At 39.2% G+C, this 21,616-nt stretch overlaps 1 protein-coding gene across 7 annotated transcripts in view; it reads right to left on the bottom strand.

The window, feature by feature from the left end:
* CSRNP3 (cysteine and serine rich nuclear protein 3) overlaps nucleotides 1–21,616 on the bottom strand; it is a 104,929-nt gene that overhangs the window by 20,695 nt on the left and 62,618 nt on the right. For all 7 annotated transcript variants that reach the window (XM_064661001.1, XM_064660997.1, XM_064660998.1 and 4 more), the window contains one exon: nucleotides 12,329–12,499. In XM_064661001.1, the coding sequence (XP_064517071.1) occupies nucleotides 12,329–12,499 (171 nt within the window). The remainder of the gene's footprint in view (nucleotides 1–12,328; nucleotides 12,500–21,616) is intronic.

A 21,616-nucleotide genomic window follows, 5' to 3' on the forward strand; every position in this document is an offset into this window, starting at 1 on the left:
TTCATGATTTTATTTATTAATATTATAGTTCTGAGTCAGACAAATTATATGATAATCTGTATAATTAAACATGCATGTAAACATTCACAGCCCTCAGAATACATGGGATTATTTTTTCTGAAACACATCCTATCTTTTGAGTTTGCTTCTGTCTCACCCAGGAGCTTGATAAAGAGCAGAGCTAAGGCTGTGTGAAGAACCCCATGGTCATCTCTTGTATGCTACTGCTAAGAAGGAGTCAGAATATATTCGTATTTATGAGAATGTTGTTTACAAGAACAGATCTAGCAGGAACTTCAGAAGATTAGCAGATTTTATTTGATTACCCAAAAGCATAGATGAGAGATGCCAGCGAGGAGACGTGAGAACTGCAACCACCTCAGTAACCAAGGACATGAAAGGAAGCACAGTCAGCACCACAAAGGCACTATGTTCCTGCTCTATTATACTTCCTAAAATCTCTGAGCAGAGGCTGCCTTAATGTGAGCTCAAAAGTATTATTAGATATTGAATGGAAATGTTGGACATTTTCCAACATCAGGGACAAAGTGCTCTATAACACAGTACATCTCCTTCAAGCCAACTAGAACTCAGGTTCTCAGAGCATCTTATCAAGAGTCAGGGGCATATGTTATTTTGCATGCACTGTACCTTAAATAGTACATTTGAATCAGCTGTAATTACTGCTAAGGACCATGCTTAACTCAAGACAGAGCAGAAGAACATACAAAATACATATGTTCTGACATATTAGAAAGCATGAGTTTACTGACTATTATTTTATTAGAGAGCAAAATTTTCTGGGATTAATCAGTTAGTAAGCTCCATTCAGAATGAAGGACACAGACTGTGCAAGGTTTGCAGGCCTCTCCAGAGTCAGTTTCAAAGGTTTTGCAGGTAAGCCAAAGCCTGTAACCTATAAATTTATCCACTGAGAGTGTAAACACCAGTTTTCCAGAAGAGATCTAGTAATGGCTTCCTTGCTTGGCCAGTCTCAAAAAAGCATTTCCATGCCATCTGCCTGTGTAACAAGTGGTATCAGTGGATGCCACTATCATCTGTTCCGTACAACAGGGATGGTAGTGACTCCAGGCAGAGGCTGTTAGGTTGAGAGGCGTTTTTTTAGCATCTACTGGACACACACTGTCAGCACCAATTAGAAGATGGTTTTTGAAAATGAACGTGAAACCCACTTTGGTGGGTGAGGATGCCAGAGGGAATAAAAATATTCATCATCACCTAAAACTGTCCTATGGATTACACATGATATTTAACACATTTATATACTACAAGTCTGATATATTCCATGGAATGAAACAAATGCTCCATTCTCATGTATTTAAACATTTAATGTAATTTTTAGTTCCATGTTTCAAGATCATATGGAGTTAAATATTTTTGACAGAGACACAAGTATTGTAATTCATAAAACATATCAATAATCAGAGGGAAGGATGACGGTGATAAGAACATAACTACCAGTACAGAACTATCTCTCCAAAAAGGTCACTATATTTGAACAAGGTCTTCAGACATAGATATCTTCAAGTGGGACTGTTGTAAGTTCTCATCTGAAATAATATCAACTACTGAAATTTTGACTTTCGGCATTTGACATTTGAGTGGCTCCGTTTTTGGATTGAGCAGAGCTCAAGTTAATAACCTGCTTGCAACTGGCCTTCCTCCTCATGGAGTCAAGCCAGGTCCTGCAGGATTATCAGCTCCTTGCCATGCAAAGGTAGCTGCTACAGAATCAGGGCTGTATTTGGCCACAGCACAGTCCCATCGAGGTCCCACTTGATCCAAGCTATAGCCACAGCACAGTCATCAGCACCACAGACCATCTATGGCAAAAATGGCAACTATATGTAAACAAAATTCCTAAAAGTGAGCCCAAAAGACTTAAAAGAAAGAAGGAAAACTTTTAATAGCAAACCATTGTTTAACCCAAGTGTGGCTAACCCAGCCTGGAAACACAACCTGCTCTTTGTGCTTTCCCTTTAGCTCTCTTTGTTCATGAAGTGCCTGCACACACACACACACGAGAATGCATTTACTCATTTTTTCTCAGTTATTAACCTCTCTCCTTCATAACAATTCTCTTTATCCACAGCAGTTATAATTTATTTCATGACTGCATATATTTCTGTCATTTCTCTTTACGCAAAATTCCTGGCTACAGACTTCTCTGGCTATTGAGCACACAAGGAAGCTCTAAGGTTTCCAAAAGTTAAGAATACCTGTTTGGTGAGCCCAGGACCTGCAGAATAGCACAGTGCGTAAACACCACATGCCAGACTTTTGTGTTATAGCAAGACCCTTTTTCAGTCATTGACTGTAATACAGACTAGAGATAACCCTTCAGCAGTCTATCAAGAAACTGAGATTTCAGTGATTTATTCATAGGCTGCACACAAACATCATTACGGTTTTTCCCACAGGTGATAAATTATACACATAGTTGAAGACCATCTCCCACTTTGGGACACTAAGTCATAACCTTTATTAACACTATTCTTATTAAAATGGTTGCAATTTAAAATGGTAACATTTCACCTACTAAAAAGTACAGTTCTTATCTCCCAGTGGCTAAAAGTAATGGAATACAAGATGGTTTACCAGAAAGACTAAGTGTTTCTCAGATTTTTTTTTTTCAGTTTCTAGGTACTTGATCAAATGCATTAAATGGATTTTTCCAGAACACAGTGTGTCCTCTGTAAAACATAAAGCCCCACTAATTCATTTTTCAAAGATACTCTAAAAATAAAACTTTAATGTCCAAATTGAAGAAAGTATCAAAGTAAAAAAAGAAAATACAGCTATCATGAGAATAACAATAGCCTTAAAAAAGAAAACTGTTCTACAACACAGCTCCATGGCTGCTCTTCCTTCTTACTTAGGCTGCTGTCTCCCATAAGTCTCCATCACAATGACAATTAATGGGAGAAGGGAAAATATTACAAAGAGTAGCTTGACAATAAAACTTAGATTCATCCTGGCTAAAGTATGTTGTACAAAGCATTGATCTGTGCTGGAATGCTGTCATCAAACAAACACAGCAAGTGAGGAAATACTTTCTGGATTTGGAACAAGAGTCCTCAGTTAAGAAGCTAAGAAAAAATGAAAGCCATTCACATCATGTGACGTTAGAGAATACAGAAAGGCCCTTGTTCATCAACAGTTAATAAAAGAGAACAAAGTAATTTATACGGCAAAAAAGTTAAACACACATCTAGAGGAATGTATTCCTGTAGGAATAGACACAGGTGAAGAAAGATATAGCAATACATTAATTTGTAACGAATAAGTGTCAATATTTTTGCACTATATTTTAATGTAACTAGAACACTACAGTTAGAGACTATCTCTTTAGTGCTGTAGTTATACAGAAGAAACCAGATGTTTGCCATGACCTTATTCCTACCAATAGCCTCATAATGGTAAGATTTTCTGTACCTACCTTCTGTATTGCAAGCAAAAATTATCATTGTATGTATTATTAGGGACTGAAGAATTTCCTTACTAACTAATTTTTTACAGCTCTCTAACTTCTGAAATCGTGTGCTTTTCCTTCCTCTTCCTACCCCACACCAGGATAATTTGAAAGCATGGAGAGGAGAGATAGAAGCAGAGAATCCTACTGCTCTCTGGGGTTGAACTGTTTATTGGCCTGTCCCACCCACGGCAGCCAACAAGGCTGGGAAGCCCCCAGCCCGGAGAGGAAAGGGGGAAGATCCTGGCGGTGCCACCTGCACCCAACAGCCCCACTGCCTCCTCCCTCCACTGGTACAAAGTTCTGCAGCTTTTTCTAGTGCCCTCCCTTCTCCACCTCAAGCTGTATTTTCTTCACCCATCCCTGAGAATAATAATTATTTATCTATTTGCGAATTTGTGAAAAATGACAAGACACAACCCCCCAGCTCTTTCCACATCTGAAAAATTCAGGATTTATCATACTCGGTCATCATATATCTCTTATATCTTTGTAACAGATGTCATTATTGGCCCATACAACTTCCATATCCCACAGAAAACGGAAAATGCAAAGGCGAAAATCAATATTTACACTAGCAGTCCAATGTTTTCTTAAGAGAATCATCCAAGTTCCATTTGCATATAAGTAAATTATAACTGATAAAAGAGATAAGCAACAAAAATAATGTGCTGGCAGACTGAAACAAAGTTTTCCTGAATTGCTCTCACGTACATAGAAGGCACTCTACAGCTGCACTGTTCACCTTTGAACGTCCTCATTTTTCCACCTGGGCAGTGGAGCTGCAGCAGTGTGAAACCTGGGAAAAACACAGCATTTCCTTCCGTGTGTCTAGTGGCCAACACAGAGCCCAAACTCCCACTCAGGAAGAGTACCTGCTGTGGCTGTATCCATCCATAAAATGCAAAACCTGCTTCCTCATTTTACTAAATTCTGATAGGAGTGACATTTTAAGCCCATCATGTTTTTCAAACATTTTTTACTGAGAAAACTGGTAGTTCTTTGATTACGAAACTTAAACGATCTCAGTTCTGGCTGAACTCCAAGACATAAGCACTTTCTTCTGCTGTCTCAGCTATTCTCCTGATGTCAAAGACACATTAAAATAAATGTGAACCATATGGCTCCCCAGCAGATTACTCACACTCCTGCATCAATGAGAGCAAAGCAATTCATTGTCACCAGCGCAGAAATATTTTAGGCACGTGAAAATTTCAAAAGGCTGAAAAAAACATGCATGAAGCAGACTTTTGGATTAAAGCTCTTAGACCGGAGGAAATGCTGCATTTCTTATACTCTACTACCTGTTTGTCTGCTTTTAACATACTCTTACTGTCATAAAAACCATTATGGCAAGAAGGATTAGCACCATTCTCCACCTGTTCCATGACTTTCCCATGCAGTGTTTCATCAGTCTAACACCACAGAACAGCAAAGCCTAATCCATCACGGTAATCCAGGTCAGAACACCGCCTAAAAAAGCCATCTTGCTTCCCAACCTTCACAGAAAACAAAAACTGGGAAAAGGTCGTATCCAGAAATTGCTTCTACCTCTTTCTCCTACCTCTCCTTCTAGCCCATGGCCTCCCAAAAGATATTTTTCTAAGAGTTTCCGTACACTAAATTTACAAATTTTCAGCCCTGAATAATAAAACACTTTTCCTACATGCTAGAAATCTACATTAAGAGCAAATGCTGTGAAACAAAATACAGCCCCCTAAAGAAACATGTGAGCTTGAGGGCAGGGAGGTATTTTATAGAATAAATTTGAATCTGGAAGTCTTAAAGGGAACTGCATACTCAAAAAGGTGTAAATTGAGTAGTGGAAATTTGACAGGAAGGAGAGGGACAACGCTGTGGAACAGCAACATCTACCCCAGTAGCATTTCACTGCTCCATTCTTCTGGTACCTTCCTTTAGGGTAAAGCCAAAGATAAATTCACCTCACAGGAGGGGCTCAACGGGAATGCTGGCCTAATGCTAGATTTAAGTCACATTTGAAAAGGTTTTCTAAAAAGACTAGCTCACAGACAAGTCTGACATGAATAGGAGAGGTTTTTAATTTGTACTTTAAACATTTTACCTCAATGCTGAGAGCTTTGTCTAAAATCTCACACACTCATTAAATTCTGGGGATGCACACTAAAAGCTGGAACTTTACTGCTGAAATTTCAGTGAAAGCTTTACGTTTACTTCCTCAGCACCCTCTATCTCCAGAAAGCTTTTCTGTGACATTCATCATACTAGTCCAGCTTCTCCACTCTGCAAACATCATCAGCCTGCGAGGAGGAGTGGAGATGGTTAACTGCTCTCTGCCTCTCCATTTACTCTAAATGCCAGCTGCTGTTTCATAGATGATTATTCCTGACCTTAGCCCCAGCTTCATGAGGAGGAAAGCTGCTACCAGGGATCCTTGCAGGAACACCCATGCATAACAATTGCATTTGCTGTGCTCTCCTATGACGCTACAGGCAACCCTTTGTCCCATCTTATATGTGACTTCTGTGAACAGCCATTTGATACGAACACAACTACCCATTCAGCTGTCTGTGACTTTGCATTTGCAAACATATTTTGTGTATCTGTCATGAACATCTTCAAAAAAAAAATTGTTTGATGTTTTCCAAGCCAATATAAACATCATGTAAGGCAAAAACTGTCCCTCTGGTTGTATAGCATATGAAATGCACTATTTATAGCAGAGAACTTATTTAAAAAATAAGAATTAGTTGTACAAATCCTTCTAAAACCCAGTGGGAGCCTGCTTCATAACCCCTCTTTGCAATTTTTAGAAACTCCCTCTACAGTAGTCCTCATTCCAGATGAAAGACAGCAGGCAAGATCCTGTCATGGCATACCCTGCCCTGTCATTCTGCATGATTTTGAGAGAAAAACAATGCACTGCATTGATTAACTGAATTTCTTTGCATTCCTTGTTATTTACTACTTGCATGAGTCAACTTATTTAAAATCAAATATCAGAATCTCTCAACCTGTTAGCATTTCATAACATGACTTAACAATAGCAGTAAGAACACACTCCTCATTATCAAGGAAATTCCAAGCCTGGTTGCTGGCAATATAAATAACTGCAAGATACCATGAAAAAAGAATACCTGCATTTAGCTACACCTAAGTGTTTTTCCATAATAAGCCAGCAGCATCACTTCTAAGTCATTTAAATTCCATCATTAACCAGCAATTAAACACACAACTTAAGTTCAAAGCTCAGGTAATGACTTGTGCTATTGACCTTACACCAAATAAAGCTTCATCTGTCAACAAAGGTAAAGTTCTGCATGGCCACATAGATGAGGCAATCTCAATATGATAGCAACTCTAGAATATTCAAACAGTACTTTTAAGGCCATATTGAAGGAAGTGCAACAGGGATGTATTTGTAATATCAAATTCCTCGTTATCTTTAACAGCAAAATCAAAAAACGGTAAGAGCATTTAGAGATCAAAGGGTTTTCTCAGAGCCCTTGACCTGTCACACTCCTAATGAACCTAAGGCATCCAACACTCTAAAGACAGTACCCTAATTAGTGGAATGACAGGACCTGTGATTATGGCTGCAGGATAACCTTGCTCATGACAGTGACAATGTTAATGGCAATACAGAGACAACTGATGGAGGTTATCAACTAGCCTGTGGGATGGCAGTACCTCCTGTTGGTGATGATCCCCTTATCAGATAAGCTGGTGCTGGTGATCTTCATGCAGGGGATGAAGAAAACTCAGAAAGTTTCAGCTAAACTACATTTAAGCTGAAAAGGCAGAGGAAAGCAGCAGCTCCTCAAAGTATGTTTCTTAAGATATGCATCTGTGATTAATATGTTATGGGGAATTTTTACCAGCACCAAAGTGTGAAAGACAGGACTTCACGAGGTCTTCCCAGGTCTTTCAATTGTATGCAATTCTGTAACTTAAATTTGGGTATTTTTCTCCGTCAGAAAAAAGTTCACGCATTTAGAGGTAGGTATCTCAACAAGGCAGGAAGATCATTAAGGTTGGAAAAGACCTCCAAGATGATCAAGTCCAACCTTTGACCAAATACCACCATACCCTTTAAACTGTACTGTGAAGTGTCATGTCTACTTGTTTTTTGAACACTTTGAAGGATGGTGACTCCACCACTTCCCTGGGGAGCCTGTTCAATACTTAACTATTCTTTCAGTGCAGCAGTTTTTCCTAATATCCAACCTGAACCTCCCCTGAGGCCATTTCCCCTTGTCTGGGAGAAGAGACTGACCCACACCTTGTCACAACCTTTCAGGTAGCTGTAGAGAGCAGTAAGGTCTGCCCTGAGCCTCCTTTTCTCCTTTTCTCCAGCCCCAGCTCCCTCAGCCACTCTTCATAAGACTTATGTTCCAGACTCTTTACCAGCTTCACTGCCCTTCTCTGGAAGGGCACATATCCCCTACACCCGAGCAGGAGTGTGGAACCCCGTGTCCCTCAGTGCACACAATCTCAGGAATGGTCAGGGTGTTTTACTGACATCCTGAACAGCAATTCCAGATTCATCAGCTCGCTATGGAGCTGAGGAAACACAGCAGTGAAGTGCCTGCCCTAACTGAACAGGTCAATTTAAAGGAGCTGAAATGGCATTTTGAGTGCTCCTGCCCTGTATTCCGTGTATCCCTGAGGAAAAAGGGAACACATGCTCTTAGTCCTGTTCATATGGTATACGCAAACTTGGACTGCTACTTGAAAATGAACATCCCTCTTTCTGAGATGAAGGTGGGGCTGTGAAATGGGACAGGCATGGGGACTAGTTAGTAATACACCTTGGCATCCATTAAGGTAAATCTGCAGTGTGACTAATGACCTGCTGAATCAAACTGAAATCACCTCAATAGACTGAGAAAGGTGAGTAAAAAAGGCAGTAGGGATTATATCTACCAGCAGGAATCAAGGCGCTCCAATACCATTTGCTAAGAGATTTAAAAATGTGCACATGTGTAAAAATGCACACACCTGGTCAAGAAAATACTATTTTATTATTTTTTTTTGTTACAAACCTGGTAACAGTTGTCTGTTCTTTATAGACCATAATTTTCATTTACTAACTCAGAAGCCTGTAACTTAGGCTAGGGATTTACTCGTTTTTTATTGCCATCATTTGTGTCTCTACTTATTTAAATGGATATATTGTTAAAGAAACCCTGTACTTACCCCTGTGTAGTAGTCAGCACTTAGGGACATCTCAGTCATGTATTTCCTGCCATCACAGTGCAGGGTTAACTGCTGAGAACAAAGCTATCTTCTGGTAGTTCTGTCCCACCTGAATGATCCACAGCAGCTGTGTGCCACATTTAGCTGGCAGGTTAAACTGACCTTAAGGCTAATGGAGCAGGATAGCTGAAAGGCTCTTGTTTATCTGACCCAACACATACTGTTTCAAGGGTTGTGTAAATATTGAGATGCATCAGCTATTCTAGATAGATTTGTACACCAACTGCCTGCTTGCTGAAGCACTGAAAGGGCTGTAGTTACAAGTGATTTAAAATTATCTCTTTGTCAGGTCAATTAGAAAGGAAAAATAAGACTTAGAGGACGACGTTAGGATTCTTTTTAAATTCTCAGTTTCAGAATCAACGATGTTGACTACAGCTTACCTACAACCCCTTCATTTCCAGTCAGTAAAAGAGGGTTTATACTGAACTTCATATTTACCTATATGAAAACAGACCAGAAGGAAGACAGTACACAGAATCTGACACTGTCTCACCAAAGACAAATGGTATAACACGTCAGGAAAAGGCTTAGAAAGATAACCTCCATCAAGGAGGTACTCAGGCATGTAACAGAGGCAAGGAATCTGGCCAGTCTTTTTTCTGCACTGGCTCTTTTCCGTCTGCTTATACTGGAAAAGTCTCACAGACCTCACCCTTAACAGTACAGATTCCAATATTTGACATGGAAAAGGTCTTATGTTTTATTTTGGGAGATGAATGTGTTTAGAGCATGAAGAAAAACACCTTCCAATGTACACTGTTAAGAGTTTTGTTACTGTACAACACATCCGCATGTAGTTTTTAGCTAAGCATCACTTAGTAGCTCTGTGAGACACCTGTATTTATGAGACATAACACTGACAATTTCTACATATTCAGTTTTGACAAGATAGGACTGAGCATTTATTTCAGTATGATCAGTTCATTTTTTATCACTTCCTAGAACTCAAAATATGCTTTTTCAAATAAAACTGTTTAAAAAATCTAGAAGGTAAAAAAAACCCTAAGTACACACAAAGGAAAGTGCTCCTGCCCTGAAGAGCATCCAGTATCACACATGATATGACACATCACTGATGTTAACCAACTGATACAAACCAAAATGAAAAAAAATCCTGTGCATATAAAAATTTCAACAAACGTCCAGTTAAAACATTCTTTCCAGAATCAAAGCACACAGCCTCAAGAAAAGGTGAGAAGAATAAAACAAAATAAAAATCCAATCTCAACAAAAGCCCTGTTTTTCACTAGAGATAGTCAGTTATCAAGTTGAAAATATCTTTCAGCGCTTTAACGTTAAATATAAACATGATTAATTTTTGTTGCAAACACATATTAACTTTTAGTATAATACATCATCACTAAGACTCATCTTTTTAGTGCAGAGTTGCTCTTATGTAAAAAGCAGATGTGCCTAAGGCTTCCGAAGTGATTTTTCCAACACCACTCGATTGGTAGATATTGATTGTGTAAACATGTAAGTAACGGATATGCTTTACTATTAAGAGAGAAGAAGAAGGTGCAAAATCTCCTTTGCAGCATTTTAATAATGAATTAACAAAATCTTACTTCCCTATCATGTGCAACATGGAGTGTCCTTGGTAAAGTTACAAAACAATGATGCACACTGGAAGAGTCTGGATGCAAGATGAGTGCAATTAAGTAGGCACTAAACCATCTTTTCATTCTACACTTCATCTGATCATCAATATCCTCTATTTTGTTACCAATAAAACATGATCACCTTTATAAAGCTCCTGCAAGCATGCTGCATTACAGTAAGAGCAAAGCACAATGTCAGATACTGAAAGAAATACCCAAAAGCCTTTTCCTTGAGAACCTTGAGGTTTGCCTATTCAAATAGCCAAGGCCATCAGTTAAGTCTTTTCTTCCCAGATCAACCTTATATAATACTGGGATTCTGTATTTGATTCCTTGGAATTTAGGCTGGTCCATCTATATTAAATATAATACTTTTTAGAAATTAGTATCAATGCACATGCAAATAATTTACTCTTTCTATTTCCATATTGCCAACTGATTGATATATATATGTATGTATTTAAAAAAATGTAATCTGTACAATTTCTTATAAGTGTGTGTGTGCGTGAGTGCACACACAGATAAACATTTATTACTCTGGCCACAAATATCTCAGTTAGACAGATCATTAGTCATAACACTGAAATGCCATAGTTTGCCTTGCAGATTTTATTCAAAAACTAAATTATTTATTGTGTCAACTACAATTAAAGCTTTTTGTTACATGCATGTATTACAACTTCCAAGTTTCTCCCCTGAATTATTTGCTTTCTTTGTATTATCTGTGTATTCACAAAAACATTGTTGTCTTCTGTGTGGGTGGGAATGACTGTTTGATGTAAAAAGACTGTTTTCAGTCTATGATGAATCATCAACTAATTCCTTCAACAAAAGTTAGAATATCAGCATGCAGAGAATACTGTTACCAAAATATTTCTTGATACTACCAAAGAGGTTTACCGGGTTGCTTACCCCTTTGTGGCATTTCAATAAAATAGGTCCCCTACTAGTACTGCATCTTAAATATAGCACATCGTGAGTGTTCCATGTAAACCCATTTGAAAAGTTGTGCCTGTGCCCTCCTTGCACAGAAGCGTTCCACACTAGAGCAAAGAGGATTTGGACCCTCATGCCCAAACCTCAGCTCAAACTGCACAGCAGCATTTGGTAGACGAATCAGTTATCAGAACATTCATATCCCATGCTACAAACATGATTTCCAGGCACAATCCAAACCAGGGAGTGACAAGGACCATGTTGTGTATGGGCAGTGATGAGGAGTCTCACCTACTCCTTGGCTCACAGTCTTCACAAATTAACTCCAGTAGGGAGATCTATATGCAACAGGGTTGAAGGAGGCAAACCCCTGCTTTTTAAAATGCGCAGTTCACTTTTAAAACAATATAACCACATAAAACTAATATCATAAACTGCAAACATAAACTGTAAACTAATTTTTCCCAGAAACATATGCTGCACATGTAGCTTTGCTAACTTAAGACCAAATTCTTATCTGTACACAAACTCATTGCCTAAGTACAGAGATACCCTGTGCTACACGAAGAACAGAAACTATTGAAATAATGTGTCCCATACACAACATTCCTCAATTCCAAATAAAAGAAAGCTTATATTTCCTTTGGAGAAGAACTCTCACCAATGCAGTGTTGCAGACAGCTGACAGCTGCACTACATTTACCTGAGGAAAATAAACAAACTTATATAAAGCACTTTCCGTACAGTGCCTATCTGAAATACTTTAAGCACAACTCCCAATGACAACTACAAACAGCTACATAATTCAAACAGCAAATAGGTAGGAGCTTCCAAGTGACTTCTAACTTTTACAATGATGAATACTTTTATATAATTAACAAGAAGTCAAAAGGATACAAGTTTACTAAGTCATTTTGAGCAAGTCACAAACTAAACACCACAGGGAGTCCATTTTATCATCTGTTCAATTAAAAATCATCATGCTTATCTAACCATAAAATTTACTTTATTTTGAGAAACAGGAAGCATTCTTTAGACACACAGATTTAGTACTTACGGGTAAAATGATTAGAAGTGGATGGATTGACACTGTCACCACTGTCAGCACTTTCACTGCTAGAAATGTCATCATCTGATTCCCGCACAGAGGAACAAGGTGAGGAGCCATCAACTTCTTCAAACTTCCTCTTTAAAATTCCACTCATCGCTGCAATGCTGTCACACGCACCTGTAACAGGAACAGAAGCAATGAGACACTGAAACATCCAGCTGCAAAATACGCAGTCATAACCTCCAAAGTAATTTTTACTTAGAAGTACCAATAAGTTGCCACTTCTAGTGTTGAATAACCATTTAGTATGAAATTACACGTAATTAATTAGGAGACAGCGAAGCCATAAGAAAAAAAAATCTTAAGTCGTACTTTAACTTGACATGTACGGAGATGGTTATTTCACTAGGATAATGTGTAAGAGCTTGCTTTCAGGGAGTATTTTTCCCATTTTGATGTCAATAGCATCCCTGGTTTCTGGGTTACATTGTGAAATTTCAAACAAAGAAACAACTTGCAGTTTCTCTTCAAAGAGCCTGACTTGGTCCCTCCCTTGGCTGCCACAGGACAAAGGAATGTTCACAATCAGGGATGAAATTAAGTAAGAAGAAATCATCCTGAACACTACAGTTCCCATTACCAAATATATGTGATCTAACCAGTGTTCACATCTCTCTATAAGAAATCCATCTCATAATTCCAATATTACAGAGAAAAGACAGTGAAGTCACAAAGACCATATACCAATTTAGTGCTCAAAAAATACCTTGAATTCAGAAATTCCTCATCTCAGTCAGAGGCACTAATTGCCTCCCAAGTTTTCTCCTCTTCTCCCGCCAGCATGGGTTTATGAAAGGCAGGTTCAGCTTGACTGATCTGAAGCCCTTCTATGACAAAGTGACCAGTCTAGTGTTTGAAGCAAAAGCTGTGGATGTTGTCTACCTGGATTTTACTAAAGCCTTTGGCACCACATTCTTATGGAGAAACCGGCTGCTCACATCTTGTACTCTTCGCCAGGTTAAAAACTGGATGGATGGCCAGGCCAGAGAGTGGGGAGGTGCTGGTCAACAGCAGCTGAACATGAGCCAGCCTGTGCCCAGGTGGGCAGGAAGGCCAATGGCATCTTGGTATCAAAAATAATGTGGCCAGCAGGACCAGGGCAGTGATTGTTGCCCTGAATTTGGCACTGGTGAGGCTGTACCTCAAGTCCTGTGTTCAGTTCTGGGCCTCTCAGTACAAAAAAAGACACTGAGGTGCTGGAGTGAGTCCAGAGAAGGGAATGAAGCTGCTGAGGGGTCTAGAGACCTATGAGGATCAGCTGAGGAAGCTGGGGTTACTTAGCCTGGAGAAGAAGAGGCTCAGAGAGGGCCTTACTGCTCTCTACAACTACCTGAAAGGAGGTTGTAGTCAGGTGGGGGCCAGCCTCTTCTCCCAAGTAACAAGTGACAGGACAAGAGGAAATGTCCTCAAGCTGTGCCAGGGGATGTTTAGATTGGATACTGGGAAAGATTTCTTCACTGAAAGGGTCGTCATGCATTAAAATGGGCTGACCAGCAAGGTGGTTGAGTCACCATTCCTGGAGGTATTTAAAAGATGCCCAGATGTGGCACTTGGGGACATGTTTTAGTGGTATACTTGTCAGTGTTAGGTTAATGGTTGGATTCGATGATCTTTGAGGTCTTTTCCAATTTAAATTATTCTGTGATACCCACATTAAGAAGTAAGATGCCTAATATATTCCTGAGGTTGAATAGAAGATTATAAAGCAAAGTATTCAAGTGGAAATTTAGCAGCAGAGGTAGAAATATGATTACAGAGAAAGTGTGCTCTTAAGTAACTGAGGAGAAATCAAGAACAGCTAAAGCCTGCCCAGAGGACACTCAGCTGCCACCATGCTGCCTGCAGCACTGCAAAGACAAGCACTGCTGACACTTATCCAGACAAAAAAATTTGTCTAGGTTAAATGACATACTATACTTGCAGAGGACACACACCTAGCACTACAGACTTACCACAGGGCTCTACCAAATCCCACTGAAAGCAAGAAAAATAAAGGAGAAATTTACATTTCTCATGAAATAGAACTTCTTTAAATCCCTGGAGCTACCTTTAGGACTCATTAATTCTGAGCCAGCCACATTCTGCTCCTTCCAGAAAGCTGGAACTAGGTAAGCTCCAGAACTCCCTTCCAACCAACATTTCTATGGTTCTACGTTTAAAAGAACCAATAAATTTGTCAGGAAGCTATCATAAGCTGGGCTAAGTGGCTACTGGTAAAGAAGACAAGGTTAAGGCAGAGACTCCAGCACTGGCCATACTGTTTAACAATTAGCACATTTTAGGGTTTTGGCCCCGGCCACCTCACGCTCTCCTGGATAACGCAGGATGAAGCAGGCACCAGAACCATTCCCAGCAGGCAGGCTGGATGAGGGCACCTGGGTTTTGGCAAAGGCCTGACAGCTTAGCCACTGTGGACAAGAGCTGCATCCTGCCACTTGGCAGCATAAGACAGAAAATGCTGTCCCTAGTCTGTATCTTTCTCATCTTTTCAATTAGTACAGTCATGTAGGTGCTCTGTTCTGACCCTGTAAGCACAGCACTTCAGCAGATTCTCTGCTATTTTGGCTCACACTTGGTCTCGTACCAAGTAGTTTCAAAGTCTCCTATGCATTCTATAGCTCCCTTCAAGCCCCAACACCAGTTTCTTTCCTGGAAAAAAACAAAGCGACAGCATGAAGAGATCTGCATCCAACTTTTGGCCTGGTATGAAGGATCAAGGTGAGTATATGAGGATGAAAACGACAAAAAAACAAAACCAAAACAAAACAAAAAATGCCAAACCAACAAAACAACCATTAAAAAAAAAAAGGAAAGAATAAGCAGGAATCACCAGATTACAGTCTTTAAGACCAATTCAAAATCATAATTCAGCAAACATTGAAGTCTATCTATAGGAAATTCTGTAGCTGAGGTGGCAAGAACATAGTGGTTTCTTTCCATTGCAACAGAAAGTTAGTTCTAATTACTTGGTCTGCTTTGCCGACAAAGCATTCTACCTTGCCTACCAGCTCTTAAGCACAGCAGGAGGGAGTTATGCACAGGTTTAAACTTGCCTTTTTAAGTCAAAACTAGAAATTACATATACATTATACAACATTTTTATTATATGATTTAAATACAAGGACTAGAACAAAAGTTTTATAATAATGGAGTTCATTCACCTTTTAATAATCAAAATCTCTAAGAAGAACACAAACGATCACGCCAAGTTTAATATCCTGTCTCCAGCAGCAGTCACTACTTAACGCTTCAGTGGAAAGCAATGGGATGCGAAATCCAGCCACAACCACTGCGGACACACAGCTCTGCTTCCTCATCCTTGCAGTCAATTTCCCCTAAGCATAAGGCTGAAATGTTGCTATATGACAGTGCACAGCATCTCAGAAATTCATTTGACTTGATCTCCTGAGGCAACAAATTTCTCATTAGTTTACTGGGAGAAAAAAGCCACAACAAAACACAACTCCTGAAACTATAGCCACAGACCCTTCAAAATCACAGCAGTTTCAATCTTTACAATACTTTGGACAATAAAGAGCAGCAGAAAAGCACCACTGTCTAGCAGCATGCTGTACTAGACAGAACTCCACTTACACAGGTACTCTCCACAAAGTGGAAACAGCTGAAGAGAAGTCACTGACATCTTCTTGCTATATTATAGTGATATTTCCATTTCAACCACCAGCAGTGATTATATTACATGGGAGGCACAGTACATCTGTTGATCCTGTATGGAACTAGGAAATGCCTTTATATTTGGGGGCTGTGCAGGGAGGGAATGGTGATGGAGACACAAATGGAACTGCAGCATCAAGTTGCTCATCCCAAAGCCAGGGAGTCTGTCCAATGGCTGCAGCTGCCGGAAAGCAGCCGGCATATTCTGCCTACGCTCTCAATCCCACAGCTGTGCACCCTGAACAGCCTTGCCTCTGGGGAGCTCCCCAAAGCCACACAGCCTCTTGCTGACACTACCCCACTTTTAATGTGGCAACTAAAATGTTCATCAGACAGAACAAGGAAGAGAAAGTGAACAAGAAACTGTGCAGGTCTGAAAACACTTGTGCACTTGGTTGCTATTCAGGTTCTTCCCAATTTTGAGTTAATGATCCCCAGAACAAGATATGGATTCCCATCAGAACATACAGCCCATGAAAGTAATGTGGAGGGAACACTGGTCCCTGATACAGACAACTTATGTCTGCTCAGAGAACTAGAGCCCCTAGGGACAGAAAACAAAAGCAGAGGGAGTGATGTGCCATCTACACACTGCCACCTTACAGTTACACCTGCTCATCTACCCCCTGCAAGGGCACAGGGGCATACAAATGGCTGATTACTGCCTGCTGAATGAGAAACAGCTGCTTTCATTGGAGCAATCAGTAACTTTTAAATTACTCCAACATCCTTCTTGGCTTGTCCTCAGATCAAAACCCCTTTTCTAGAAGGCTCTGCCTATCTGTCACCAAACTGTCTTCTTCAAAGGTATGTGAGCTTTTCCAGGGTCTCACATTCTTACTTTCAAATTCCCCCAGCATAAAGCACTTCTGCACATACACAAAGTTACAGAGATTTGAGATGCCTGAATAAGTTCATGTTGAAGTCTCCCTGAAACTTCGTGTTCTTCCAAGTAAGGTGTCTAAGAACAAAAGGAAAATGCAGTATGAGTGCAGAGCACACAGAGAAGGAAATAGATGGAAAGGCGGGGCCAGGCCCAAACCCACGAGCAACTGTTTATGTACCTGAAGGCTCGTAATTACAGTGCAGCACTTGGCTTGTACCTGTGCCCACTCTCTTAGGACTGTGACCCTTGGCATTATTTTCTATCCAGAGAAATGGCCTCCACCTAAGCAAAAGATGAGGATGCTCTCCACTAAGCAATGGCTTAGAGGCAGGCAGCAGTTACTGAACAACAGATCTGACTCTTTAGCATCCTGGTGAGTTTCTTTGCTGTTCTACTGTGTAAATTAACAAGAAACCCATTTGGCAGCAGATCTTTACAAGAAACGTGTTTTGAGAGGATGAGTGACCCATGCTCTGTTCTTGAAAGGGAAGGTCTGTGTGCCTGCCTTCAGGAGTGGGCACTGGACTGTGACCTGGAGCACAGGGAACTCCAACAGGAAGCAGCTGAGCCATCATTCCATGCTGAAGGGTAACACACAGGCATGGGGGATTAAAATGTTTATCTCTCAAGCACCTAACCTCCAATTGCCTCACTTCTTACTTCATTAAGGGGACATGACTTAGGGACTAATCCTGAAACCTTACTCAGAAGCAAAAGACCTGTGGCCCTCAATGACCACGGACAGTCCTTAGTGCAAGGAAAAAAAGCATTACTGCTCAAAGAGAGCCATGGGAAGGACGGGACATTTTACAGCCATCTCAACACTGCTACAAAACACGCTCCTCCCTACACTATGCTACTGCACCTCTGCATCAGTAAACGAGCTCTGCTGCCACTGTAATTTTGCCTTACCTTCAAATACAATGGATTCTTATCAGTTCTAAAACACTTTAAAAGAAAAGGTTTGAAAAACAAAGCAGATGTATTAACTACTACGAATAATGGTAGCTTGGCCTATTAATTTTCAAAATTCTTTTTCTGAACATAAATCACTCTCCCCTTCAACAAAAGGCAACAGAATTCCGTTATTTTATCTTCTGGCCACCTTAAAATCAACTTTTCTCTCTTAACACCCTTAAACTACATCTTTAAAGCATTAAGTTTGCATATCACAACTAACGTAATGTCAAGATTATAATTTAAATATTTAGTCAGAACTTCCCTATGAGGAATATACCTTGTGCTACACAATGTTTGCTCTAATTGAGAAAGCATTAACACTTGGGATGAGAGTGACACAGTATTTAGTTGGAGCCTAGATTCTTTCTTTCAAAAATATTTCCACGCATTACTATTTCAAATGCAGAGGAAGTGTAGTGAAAGTGTCAACAATGAGACTGCCAAGGGCATGGTCAAAAGAAATGGCTACAACAATTTAAATGGCTAAATAAATATAGGCTAAAAGTCAAGTCAAGGGTAAAGATATAAATTCATACTGCCTCTGGCAGGAATCAATTATGCTGGCTATTTTGACCTCTAAATAGGTTCTTCTGGAGAGGAAACATGAAGAGCTTGCTCTTACTCTTTCACTTTTTACCCATTTTCTCTCATCTTCGTTGCAAGTTCATATGTAGGTTCACATATGTTTAAACTTAGCAAAAATATTTAAAAAAGAAAAAGAGATAAACTATTTTATTTATGTTGAAAAACACTGATAAGTTAAAAAATTTTGCAACTACAGTGGTTGAAAAGCATTCTCACTCCAAAGAACATTAAGGAAAACATTTGAAATTCTTACTGGAGACATTTTGAGAAATGTCAAAAATGTGTCTAAACAGACAAAAAATCACCTATATTAGTCAGTTTTTGAGAATGACAATACAGACCGAATAACAGCACAATGAAAGAGGTAAAACTGGAGAAAGAAAAAAAGATGAGAAGGGATTGAAGCAAAAGGTTACAAAAATACTCCTTTCCTACAGAAGCCAGACTCTTTAGACAAAAATACTGAGTTTCAAGTTTCCTTCACTGTTAAAGAGAAATATAAATGAAATAGCAAAGCCATGCACTGTCATTGTCACTGGAGGCCAGTTATAAAGGAGAAGGTAAACAAAGCAGATATAAAAAAATACGGATGTCCTCAAAGCTGAGTGTTACCATGCAGTGGTGTTCATCTCTGCTATGTATCCCAACATGTCGCTAAGGTTTTGCATTAGCTCAGCACAATCAGCAGAAGCAGATCAGTTCTACTAATATATGCAGCTTCTCAGCAGAATTAATTTGCGAAGCAGAACACTGCCCTAACACGGTTAGACTGTTTGCAGTTCCCTTGTGAAATACATTCTTAGCTTCAACAGGCATCTCTGAAACGTAAATACACATTGCTTTGGATATCAAAATAAATACCAAGTAGAAGGCCATATGATGGCAAGAATTATGCTATTTACCAATTATTCATTACTTAACTCTGCTCTTCTAACACAGGTGTTCTTCTATCATACACTAGCAAAATTTAATTATGTGTATGCATTTAACGCACATGTTTAATGTGCTTTAGCAAATATTGTTAATAAGAATTCATCACAGAGGTGGCACGAAAAAGGGTCTTAGCTTACTATGCACCAAATCCTGAGATATTAAAGACCTGCCTGTGCACAGCCAGCAGCCATTTGCGTTTTAGTACTGCTGCAGCGTTATACAATAGACATGCTCAGCACGTTCCCTAATGGAGACTGTTTCAACTTTCCTCAATTCAGCATTCAAATTCCAGCCTGGCAGATGATTTTGTCCAACCCGATGCCTTTGTCTTGTCACATCCACCCAAAAAAAGGCACAGCTGCAGGAATACCTTCCCCTGCGCCCACTGACGCAGACATAGGTGCTCCAGGAGCTTCCAGGTTCAGTGAGAGAAAACATGAAAAATGCTGTAAGCCCCTGACACTACAAGAGTCAGACCATATTCTTCTGACTTCAAAACATTCAAGACATTTAAAACTTATGGTATGAGCTTGGTTCTTTGCATCCAACAACTTACAACCAACCAATCAAAAGATTTTGGATTGATTTTTTTTTTTTTTACTTTTTCTTTTCTCTTTTTCTTTTTTTTAAACACCAAAAGCATAAAAATCTCCCATAACAGCTTCTTTTTATTTTTAATAAATGTTAGAATTAGAAAGAACATAATTAACCCAATTCTCTAATAACATCACAGGACTGTGCAATTTTTAAGATACCAAGTAAATATTTGACAGTTATTTGCAGCCACTTAAAGTGACAGACTGGCATGTCTAGTAGCCCAAAATGCTTCTTGAAGAGGTTACTCTGTTCTTTTTTCTACTCTAAAGCTGAAAGAAAATGGTAGAAACTAAATTGCAGCTCAAAAATACCAGAAAACCTATTATTTTCTCCAGCGGAAATATCTGAGGAAGAGTGAAACAGGCCTCTAAAAACATAAATAATTTTGGTCAGCAGGAGCCAACATTCAGTTGCCACCAATGAAATGAATATAGCTCCATGGCATGAGAGTAAAATCATGACTTCATTCAAGGCTTGGCCTCAAGTAAAGCCAAAATTAGTAAAAAGATGCTTAAGTGCATCTTTCTCCCCAGAGAACAGAGTCAATAAAACTATTTGAACTGGAAAATATAAATTATTAATATCTACTGAAAGGCTGTGATGTTTTGAAATTACTATCTTCAAAAATAGCTTTATGGCTATAATAATTCAAGTTTTCTATCTAGATCAAGGACAACACACAACCAAAATATAATGTTACAATCTGCAGGTTTCATGAACACCCAAGACAGTTCTAAGTAGGTGTTCAAACCCACAGAAAAATTACACACAAAAAAAGATGTAAAATTACTATAGTTTCTCCTATTTGCTTTTTTACTTTTTACCATACATGGTGTATCTATTCAACCATGAAACCCAATATGTTTATTGAAAAAAAACCTGGAGATTTTTAGCAAAAATATTATTTCAACAATAAACATTGATGGCGGAAATTCACCAGAAAACCCCCATAACATATACAACAAATTACTGAATGCAGGAAACAATGAATTTATACAAAAACTGGTAAGTTTCCTTCTGACACATAAGTAGAGCATTGACAATTCACCTTCTTTTCTAAGAACAGCACAAGGTAAAAAATAAGCTCCTCAGTTATTAGCTAAAAATATCAGTAGAATATAATTTCAAGTTTACCAAAAAAAAAAAAAAAAAAGAAAGAAAGAAAAAATCTGGGAAACTACTGGAACTTGATTATTTACTAATTTGCCTCTTCTGGCTGGATTACCCAAGGCACAGTACAAGGGCTGCTTCACTGATGCTCCTCCCCAGGGTCGTGGTGTTTAAGCTTTCCTCTCTGTGGTTACTTTGATAATCAGGGACTTAGTCATAGTGCAAATTGTTTTTCTCTGGTGTGAACAGTCTCTCTTTTCCGTCTCACCACCCATTTGCACAACACTCGAGGAAGATCGACTGTTCTCTTCCGAGCTCAGCTGATATGAGGTATCCAGTTAAAACAACTAATAAGGAAAATACGGTAGACACATTGAGCAATATGACAGCCACAGAGAAAGCATAATTGCATACACCTGATGTCCTTAAGAAATCAGTCAAAAAGATCAGCTGCCCTAAGATAGCAAAGTCCCAAATTTAGTGACCAC

The sequence above is a fragment of the Pseudopipra pipra genome, chromosome 7 (assembly GCF_036250125.1).
Source record: "Pseudopipra pipra isolate bDixPip1 chromosome 7, bDixPip1.hap1, whole genome shotgun sequence".
Lineage (NCBI taxonomy): Eukaryota > Metazoa > Chordata > Aves > Passeriformes > Pipridae > Pseudopipra > Pseudopipra pipra.